The following is a 10,307-nucleotide window of genomic DNA, read 5'->3' as shown; positions in this document are numbered from 1 at the left end:
GGGCATTCCTGTGGCGCAGCAACCAGATGCTACAAGAGAACACACACACAAAACCTGCAGTGGCAGCTAAGAGTGCCTCTTTTGAAGCCCCCAAAAGAGCAGCTTTTTGCCACTTTTGGGGACAGAAAAATGCCAGATCGGGACTGCGGCATGCAGTTGCCATCTGTTTCAGCCTTAAGTCATACTGTAAAGTTTCAGGCCTACTTTCTGTCTTTTGGCTGTCAGTACAATAGCCCTGTTTCAGTATTTGAATGGGTGTAATCTTGAGGATAGAGCAAGCTTGTTTTCTGCTGCTCCAGAGACTAGGACCCGGAGCAATGGATGCAAGCTGCAGGAAAAGAGATTCCACCTCAACATTAGGAGGAACTTTCTGACAGTAAGGGCTGTTTGACAGTGGAACGCTCTTCCTCGGAGAGTGGTGGAGTCTCCTTCCCAGAGGCTGGATGGTCATGTCAGGTATGCTTTGATTTAGATTTCCTGCATGGCAGGGGTTGGACACAGCACCCCACAACCAACTCCAACTCCCAGAATGCTATAATCTTGAGCCAGGACAGTTAAAGCAGTGTCAAACCAGGTTATTTCTCCAGTGTGGATGCAGCCTTAGTCATGGTTCTACTAAGTTGGGATCTGACCTAACAAGTTCCTGTTTTAAACATTTAATAAGACTAATAGTGTTTACGCAGGGCACTTTGAAGCCACCATATTCGAAGTACGCCTACATAATCTTTGTGATATTTATATTAAAAATGCAAAAGCTGAGCAAGTATTGAGATGGTAGCTGAAAGTTAAGACAATGTGAAATCTTGTCCAAGGAACCCTAGGGTGCCAGGGCAGTTAAAGTGCTATCAAACTGCATTATTTCTGCAGTGCAGATGCAGCCAGTCTCATAGCATAGGCTTCTAAGAGCTAACTCAGGTTTAGTCTTATGGGGTACATGGAGCCTACAACTTCCACCTTCAGGCAGGGAATCATAGGAACTGTAGCCTAGGTACTAATGAAGGGTATCTATGGGCTGTTTCCCTCAAGCTTTTATACAAGCACGAAATAGGCATTGTTGCCAACAAGCCTCAAAGACATTCACCAGAATGTTTTACCAAAATCCCTGGAATTCCCCAATATTACCCAGAATATTCAGTCAAAATCCCTGTAATGTTAATATGGTAGATCTTTTGCAAATAAACATAATTCAATAAAAAACAATTGTAATTTATTTCAACTCTCAAAATTACCATTGAAAAACAACGTGATTCCCACTTATGTTAACACGAATTTGGTGTCAGCCCTTCCTCCATTTGGCTGGCGGTCTTTGTGGTCCGACTTGTTTCAAATAAATTAAATAGTATGAGACTTTTTTCCCTTTCATGTTGTGAAAGTTTCAGTAATAATGTATGATGTGAGAGTTACTGTAACATTGGGATACAATTGTAAATCGCTATGATTTTAACCCCTCTTTTATTGCATTTATTGTAAAATCTTGTCACATAGCAAGTTATGGCAACAAGGTGGAATTAGATTTAAATGGTTGGATAATTTAAAAACAACAACCCATTATTAGGATATATCAACAACATGAAATTGCTTTAAAAGCAATGCAACATTGTTTTATACACAACAGCACAACAATGAATGATAACAGGCTAACATACAATGCAAACGCCTAACACATTACAAATAAACGTCATTGCTTGTATGTTTTCAACCTGAACAATTGGGCTTCATGAGAATTGAAACTGGATTTTGGATAAGGTTTATTATGCTTACAATTTACCTCACTGACCGATGTGTGTTACTTTCAAGGGGAAAAAATGTCATCTCAAGTTACACAATTTTGAAATAAAAACCAGTCTTAACAAAGTAACAAAAATTAGACATCAGTCTTATAAAAATAACAGTAATAACCCTTTGGTTTTGTTGATTAACGTAAGGTAAACCTATTTCCGACTCTTTGCTTTCAACGCGGCTGGCGAGGGTTTGAACCTGGAACATCTGTGTCTTTTTTGGCAGCCACCAAAGACATTACGGCTTCTTTATTTAACGCCTGAGCTATCTTTGAGTCGGGGAGCATATTCGGAAGGAGTTCGAGCAGAGCGTCCATCGCTCGCAAAGGCCAATTCTGCTCAGCTAAGAAGCCAGCCAGCGCCGCCTCTGCGCTCTTTTGCTGCTGGAGAATTGCCTGGGCGGCCGTTTCTCGCAGATCGGCGCTTTCTTTCATCTTTCTCATACGAAGGGCGTGTTTCCTGGTCAAACCGTGTTTGTGGATGTCGCTCCTGTGGGCTGTGATGTGGACGCCACACGCCCGGCAATGGGCCAGTTCGTGGCCTCCGGACTTCTTGGCGGATTTCTCCAGCCATCCTTGGAATTCGGGCTCCTTGAGCCACTTGGGCGAAAACTTCCTGAAATAGCCTTTGCCCTTTTTGCTTTTCCCGCAAGGGCTACACAGGGCCTCTGGCTCTTCAGGAAGGCTGCTGCTATCGCCTGGCTGCTTTCTCCTCTGCTTTCTTGGAGTAGTAGCTCCTGAGGGGCCGGTTCTCGAAGGGCCTTCCTGCGAGGGAGAAAATAGCCATCAGGGGCTACCCACGCAATCCTAGGAGCCAAAGCGTGTTCAAAGTCTTGTGGGACTCCTCTTCAGGATCTTGTTTCTGAGTCTTACCTCGGATTTAGATTTCTTCGTGACAAAGCGGTCCATTCTTCTGTTTGGGAAGAGAAAGGCACAGCTAAGCAGCTAGGTTAGGCTAAGTGCTAAGAGAGCAACGCAGGGCACAGCCATAAACTCAAAGCGCAGTTACCCAAAATTGTTGAGCTAATTCCCCAGAATTCCCCCGATAAAACTCCGAAGGCTGCTTCGAAAAGACTAAAATTATCCAAAAGCCCCAGAAAATGACCAGAAACAGCTGGAACCCGCTGGGTTCCCTGGAAACTGGCAGCGCTGGAGGCTGGCTCTCTTGCTGCCCGTTTCCATCCAGATTCACACAAGCGCGAAATAAGTCCCCTCCCTTCCTCCCTAACACACCGCCATCCTAAAAACGGCGCCAAAAAGCGCCCAACCGAAACCAGAAACTTCTCTGGGCGCATGCGCGCTTCTGCTTCCACGCGCCAAGGAAACGGTCCTCTCGCATACAGCGCATGCGTACCTCTGCTCTCTCCACAAAGCGGAAACTTTCCCCTCGTTCGGCGCGGACTCTTGCCTCACACCAGAAAACAAGCGTATCGTTCGATGCGCATGCGTACCTCTGCTTCCCCTCCCCACCCACACTAAGGAGCCCGTTTCCTCGTTTTGCTACGCATGCGCACTCTTGCTCCTCACAAGGTAGACGTCACGGAAACCGCCCTCTTATTTGCCACGCATGCGCACCTTAGCTGCTTCAGACGTCCGGCGGAAAGCGCGCGCGTTCCCTCCTTTGGTGCGCATGCGTACCCTTGTTCCTTCAAACCCCCGCGATCTCTTTTTGGTGCGCATGCGCGCCACAATTCCAAACGTTTAATTTTCTTTCAACTCCTTTATCCTTCGTTCCTTAACCCTTTGAGGCGAGTCCTAAATTGAGCTTATATATATATATATATATATATATATATATATACACACACACACACACGCACACAGACAAGAAAGCTGTGTGAGGAGGAGGAGGAGGCCGCAAGCAGATACGTAAAAAACTACAACGACGCGACGTTGACCTTTGAACCGACGGCGACGCGAGGTCAAAGGTCGCGGGTCGCAATCAAAATGGCGGCCGCCGCCGCCTCCGAATTCGAAAGAGCAGCGGGTCTGTGAAAGAGGCTCCGCGTCTGTTGGAGGGAAAGGCGGCGAAGGCAGCTTCTTTTTCGCGGAGGATTCTCTTCCGAACCGAGTCCGAGTCTCCCCGTTTGTCGCGCAGCCGGAGCTTCTGGAGAGAACGACCCTCAGCCTCCCCCTTTCCAGCGCCTCTGACTGGAGAGAGGCAGACCCTGCCTCCAGAACAGCAGCAGCAGCAGCAGCAACCCCTTTTCTCAATACAAACCCTCACTTTGGGAGCCCCTGGAGGCCCTCCGCCGCCCTTTGCAGCCTCAGCCCCCGTTGTGCTTTGTCTCTATTTTGAGCCAGTATCCTATGAAACAGGCCCCCTCCCCTCCAATAAAGTACCTCTTATAATAAGGCTACTCTCCAGGGAGAAGAAAACCCCTCTTTCCCTCAATATCAGGTTTCGCTTGGAGAGCCCCTAGAAGTCTCCCACCGCTTTACTCTTCTCCTTTTTTTGTACAACGTGTTTTGAGCCAGTATCCTATGAAACGGCCTCCCCCCCAAACACACACACACACAGTACCTCTCTTGTACTGCTTCAGTAAGAATATAACGTTTGGCTTTGAAAGCCCCCCACCGCCCCTTGTAGCCTGACCTTCCTTCCTCAGCCCCACTTCTACTTCTCTCTCTCTCTCTCTCTCTCTCTCTTTGTACAACATCATTTAAGGCAGCATCCTATGAAACTGCCCCCCAAGTACTTCTTTGCTGCTGTTTAAACAAGAAGTTAGTGCTACTCTTAACTTTGCTTCCCCTACTCCAAACTAAGTACTCTTGATCCAGTATCTTATGAAACAGCTCCCCCCACAAAAGTATTCCTGTTGTCTACTGCTCTAATAAGAAGCCAGTGCTACTCTTAATCTAACCCCATTCTGTCTTGAACTTCCTCAGCCTTAGTTTTAGTTTTCTCTTTAAGCCAGTGTGGTATAAAACACTTCCCCTCTCCCCAGTTTTCCTGTTCTCAATAAGAAGTTAGTGCTGATTAAACTGGCTTGACGTTCCTCAGCCCCAGTTTTATTTTTGTCCTTGCCTTCTCCTTACCAAAGTAACTTCTGTTCTATGCTGCTTCCATACAAAAAAATATTAATGCTACTTTGAGCTGAGCAACGCTAGAGTCTTCCCAGAAACCTTGGCAGGAACTGTGCTTCACCAAAAGAAAAGTCAGTACAGTAATGCTTAATGCTTCTTCAGTAAGCCAGATGTTCCCTGACAGATCAGGCCAGGAGGACTTTCCGTGTTGTGCCTGTTGTTCTCTCATATGAAAAAGAGCACCGACAATAGCCAGTACTTGTTCTAGACTCTATAATTCAGAGCTATGTGATGGTAACTTATAACTAGATATCATTAGTTATCCTGTATTTGCTTTAGGTGCTTTCTCCAGGGACACGTATCACCAGTAACCGGCCCTTATTTCAGAAGCACATCTTCAGATCAGGCACATGCCTCTGAGGCTGATCCCTCCTCCAAGGACTTTTTTTTAACTACATCACTGAATTCTGACAGAAAAAAAAATCTGCACAGTTTGGTTTGGAAACTCATAGAAACTCCAGGCTCTGCAAAAAGTGTCATCCCTTAACCTGGATGGGAGAAACTCTCTTTATACATGTTCTGCTACCTCACAAACTGTCAACAGGTTGCACTGAAATAGCTGCATATACTACATGACTATCCCAGATTAAGAGACCAGCATCACTAGTTTTCACGTTTGGGGAAATCTGTTGCCATTTTCTTGAAGGCCACGTAGATGAAACTGTTTTGTAAATGCATAATGCTTTCTCTTTGGACATCAGTTTGCATTGTTTGAAGATAGCGAAGATAATTGAAAGATATTTGGTGAGAAGATTCTTGCTAAGAAAAGAAGTATCAGTGGAAAGACTTCTAATGAAGATGGTGGTGATGATGTGTCTTTGATCTTCACCAAGATCCAGGGTTGCAATTCATGATGAACAGGAAGAAAGGAGATAAGGGATTCGAGAGCCCAAGACCATATAAATTATAAGTACCTTCTTATTTTTTTCTTGTGACTATGGTTTGCTTTTTAAATACTCAGATGTTTTAAAAACTGTAACCCTTGAGTAAGAGTAGGCCTTCAGTGTCAAAAATGCAACCACTTGCTGATAATATAGGAAATCTGGAAACCTGTTGGGATTTATATTTTAATAAGCAGTTATAATCGGTAAATCAATTCTGTACTGATGTGAGAGACTGCATCCTTTATTTCTAATTCAGATTGAGTCCTCCTTACCCAAAATGCTTGAGACCAGAAGTGTTTGGGATTTTTTAAATTTTATTTTAGAATATTTTTATTTGCATAGTGAGATACTCTGGCGATGAGACCCAAATCTAAATATGAAGTGTATGTATGTTTTCTATACACCTTATACATGTAACCTGAAGGTAATTTAATACACAAAGTTGCTGTACATTGAGCCATCAGAAAGCAAGGGTGTCACTATGTCAGACACCCATGTGGACAATTTTGGATTTTGAAGTATTTTACATTTCAGAATTCCGGTAAGAGAGACTCAACCTGTATTTATTAATGTACTTGATTTAGATTTCTAAAATTAGCTTTGTGTGTGAAGAAAATATTTAGCACAGTCCTCATACAAATTGAACTGGAGTATTTTTTTGTAGATTACTCTTAATTAATCTGGGATCTCCTAGAATTTATTAATAATAATAATATAAAATAATAAAAATGTATTTGTGTTTCCCCGCCTCTCCCAAAGGATCGAAATGGGGTTACAGACTACTAAAATCAATACATACAATGCAATACAATACACTATAAAGACACAAAATGGTACATCTATACAAACATCAGTAAAATACAACGATGCTACAGCATCCAACATCCAGGGGTAAGACAGAATATCATTGTTGGCAGGCATATTGGTCATGTAGACATCACTCCTCGGGGGGGGGGGGGGACGATTGGCAAAAGAGTACGGTTTCCAAAGAGGTCATGAGACGGAGCTCCTCCGGAAGGCTGTTCCAGATCCGCGGGGCCATTATTATAAAGGCCCTTTGGGAAGAGGAGATGTATTTGGACTATGGAGTTTCCAATAAGTTCTTACTGGATGTTCTGAGTGTGCGTAGCGGCTCGTAGGGGAAGATGTGGTCCCTCAAGTAACTCGGGCCCAAGCCATGTAGGGCTTTATAGGTGATAACCAACACCTTGTATTGTGCCTGGACTTCAGCATATTTAGTGTAGAACAGGGATGGGAAACTCATTGCCTTCCAGATGTTGGCTTGTAGCTCCATAATTTCATAATTGACGTTGGCTGGAAATTGCAGTCCAGTAGCATCTGGAACTCCAGATGTTCCACAGCCCTGAGACAGAGCAGAATAGAAGTCTGCTTTAGAAGCAGAACTCTACATCTTGTTGTGCCACAAAGTGGGAAGCACAATGGAAACTATTAAGGACTTGGGGCTAAACTACTAGGCACTATATGAAATTGTGATTGCAGTTTAATGTTCAGGATTGGCACAGGAGAGAGGTTCTCCAAATCCAAATGAAAGTTTTCCCAAAGACCAATCCTGAAATTGCTTTTTGACCCTCCCAGGGAAAAGCTGCTATCAACATCAGTTGTACATTTCAAAGCTATGTAGGACAGAATGGTAAACATATTGACATTTTTTGATTCACATAAGCACCACTGATACAATGAACAGTTTCAGTTAATGCCGATGCAATATTTTCTATATGTTTAGATTGTCAAGGAATCCCCTATATTTCTTGTAGTAATGAATGAGCTGCAAATTAAGATGTTCTCTATTTAACCTAAGCTGTTGTTTAAAATGAATCAGTTATGAAAACACTGTCCAACTTTACTTAGATACTTTTCGGAGATGTACTTTTCAAGAGCCATGTTTGACAACTATTACGTGACATGTGAATGCAGGCAGGAAGGTGGGCTAACAATAACTGGGTTTTTTATAGCAAAAGATCCTTGATTACCTTTTCTCTCTTTTTTCTTCCCAGCACAACCCATCAGGTGGTTTGTATAAACAACATAAATTTCCAGAGAAAATCTGTTGTTGTAAGTATATTTTCTCGGAGGGATTATAGCCCAGGAGTAGAGCACAGTCTTCATATGCAGGAGGTCCTGTGCTCTATTATGAAATAATGGTGGACAGAGGCCCATAGCGGACTTTGAGTTCCTGGAATCTCCAGTTAAAAGGCTTGGGTGATGGCCAGTGCCAGAAGCCTAGAGAGTCACTGCCAGTGAGATTAGACAGTCTTGAACTAAATTGTGAAATAGTTTTGGCAGGTATAAAATTATCTCCCATGTTCCTGTATGACTGGCATATAGTGAAAATCTATGTTAAAATCTCTTTCGGTGGGATTACTTAGGAGCTGTACTCATAGTCCCGAAGGGGTGGCCTGGAGCTGACCCTGTTACAGCCAGATCAGGATCGCAGCAACTGCACACTGTGGCCCCGATGTGGCCTTTGCAGGGTGCTAAAAGTGGCTCCTTTTTGCGCCCTGCAAAGAGCGCAATATCTGCGGCTTGGTGGCGGTCCTTCTGTGGCACTCCTGCATCATATGTATGCAGCGCCGGAGAAGCGCCGTAACACTGCGTGCCATGCAGTGCACATCATGCTGCCCTGGGATGGAGCCGAGGCATTTGTCATGGAGACGCTACTCCCAGACTCCGCTCCCAAGCAAACCTAAGCTGTAACTGTATTTTCCATTATAAGAAATATTTCACTGCACTGCAATTTGGTTCTTCATTGCTCTTACGCACAGTATAAACTGTATGGTTTCACATGGAACATTGCATCAGGTATTCTGATATATATGTGATTCATATGTGAGTTAACTGATAGGTGTGCTAACTGATACAGAATTGATACAAACCTGGTCATCTGATGCTTTATGTAGAACTCTTGATATGTTTGTTGACATATGTATGGTTTTGATTTATATAGTTGCACAGTACATAGCTATAGATTCATGATGATATGATACATTGTTCCCATTAGCTGGTATGGTGGGTAGAAACTGCTTTGTATTACCTTTAAAGGGGGAATGCATGTTGGTTATATACATTAAGCAAGTAAGATATATTGTTAGTTGCTGATATATGGTTATATAGCTGGCTAAATATATGATGATTTTATATTATTTAATTATGTTAACTCTACAGTCTAGTGTGGCTTTAGAGAAAGGTCTTGGGAAATAATTGACCTTTCCTGAATGCTTGGTGGAAGGAATGCGTTGAAAACAAAAGACCCCCATGGGTAATGGAAAATATGATAGAATAGCTTTTACCATTTTTCCAATCCTTCTCTTCTTTACCATCAATCTGACCTGCAGTCACTAAGTGGCAATGCTGTAGCTTGATTTTGGAAGACCACAGGTTTACCTCTCTTGACGTGACTGATATGGAGACAGAGGTAAACCTGAAAAAATAATAGTCACCATAGCAGGAACTTAATGGTTTCTATAACATTTCCTCTGCACCTCCAAGAGACATACAAAGGGTTAAACATGCAGCATACAGCTAAACCTTTGTACCATAAAGTAAATGTAAGATTTACCCTACCAACTTGGCAGGTTTGGAGTTTTTTGGTTCCTCCCCATCTATAGGATTTTGTAAGCTCCTGAAACTGGGGGTAAGTAGGTGAACTTGCGGCCCAAACAGGCAAGGCAAAATAAAGCTGTCTCAGGCCACTTTGGAGGTATGCTTTTTAAATGCTGCATGTGTCCTAAGGGCTGGAGCACAACTTTGGTGCAGCTTCTTGTCTCTTAGGACACATGCAGCATTTAAACAGCATACCTCCCAAGTAACCCGAAGCAGCTTTATTTTGGCCTGTCTGTTCAGGCCCTTAGTGACAAAAGCCAACTGGGGGAGGGAGAGAAACCAATCAGTGGAATGAATCTGGTATGCCCTTAACCATTCAGATGTTATAGAAATAACTTACTTTTGAGGTTATAATTCAGTTTTATTAAAAAGTTGTTTTGTGTTAAAACATATTGATTGTATGATGTATATATTTTCTTGACGTTTTTCTTTTAAATCTCTATAGGGTTATGTGGAGCTGACAATATTTCCAACAGTTGCAAACTTGAACAGGATCAAGCTGAACAGTAAACAATGCAGAATATACAGAGTGAGGGTTAATGACCTGGAAGCTGCTTTCATTTACAATGATCCTACACTGGAAGTTTGTCATAATGAGTCTAAACAGTAAGTAAATGGGTAATCTGTCTAGAAATGTTATCTGTCTCTTTAATCCTAAAATTTGAATTGGACCCTGAATTGAGGTGAATATTTGTTATACGGTTTGTTACTGCCTTGTTGATTCCAAAGAATATGATACACATAACATGCAAATGGATTTTAAAGCACTGAATTTTGCAGGTGAGGGTTTGCAAGTTTTGGGACTTCACATACTGTGCTTTAGGCATTGCCCATGTTTCTGTACCGGGTACCTTAGGTTAGCTTTCTCAAGTTTTACATACTCCAGATACTGCAGACTGAAACACCAGTTATAACACTGTTGCCGGGCCCATGACCAC

At 42.9% G+C, this 10,307-nt stretch overlaps 2 protein-coding genes across 2 annotated transcripts in view; one reads left to right on the top strand and one right to left on the bottom strand.

Annotated features, from left to right (window-relative positions):
• Positions 1–1,185: 1,185 nt before the first annotated feature.
• LOC149317602 (uncharacterized) lies at positions 1,186–3,282 on the bottom strand. The gene is made up of 3 exons (XM_089517880.1): positions 3,132–3,282; positions 2,651–2,690; positions 1,186–2,542 (listed from the first exon to the last, which is right to left on the bottom strand). Exons 2-3 carry the CDS (start codon positions 2,684–2,686, stop codon positions 1,952–1,954), a joined length of 627 nt encoding a protein of 208 aa, XP_089374006.1. The 5' UTR covers positions 2,687–2,690; positions 3,132–3,282; the 3' UTR covers positions 1,186–1,951.
• Positions 3,283–3,696: 414 nt separating this feature from the next.
• TAF2 (TATA-box binding protein associated factor 2) overlaps positions 3,697–10,307 on the top strand; it is an 83,365-nt gene continuing 76,754 nt past the window's right edge. Inside the window, exons 1-3 of the mRNA XM_089517879.1 lie at positions 3,697–5,771; positions 7,768–7,821; positions 9,815–9,975. Coding sequence (XP_089374005.1) covers positions 5,715–5,771; positions 7,768–7,821; positions 9,815–9,975 — 272 coding nt within the window. The 5' untranslated portion in view covers positions 3,697–5,714. The remainder of the gene's footprint in view (positions 5,772–7,767; positions 7,822–9,814; positions 9,976–10,307) is intronic.

This window comes from Sceloporus occidentalis, unplaced genomic scaffold (assembly GCF_023333645.1).
Source record: "Sceloporus occidentalis isolate IW3139 unplaced genomic scaffold, rSceOcc1.0.p SCAF_3, whole genome shotgun sequence".
NCBI classification, from domain to species: Eukaryota; Metazoa; Chordata; class Lepidosauria; order Squamata; family Phrynosomatidae; genus Sceloporus; species Sceloporus occidentalis.
This window is presented reverse-complemented; position numbering and strand designations above follow the sequence as displayed.

What these genes read in the sequence shown, in the direction of transcription:
- LOC149317602 (XM_089517880.1), bottom strand. Translation starts at nt 2,686, where the DNA reads ATGGACCGCTTTGTCACGAAGAAATCTAAATCCGAG. An exon ending in CGAAGAAATCTAAATCCGAG is followed by an intron (nt 2,543 to 2,650) that starts GTAAGACTCAGA and finishes TCTCCCTCGCAG; the next exon opens with GAAGGCCCTTCGAGAACCGG.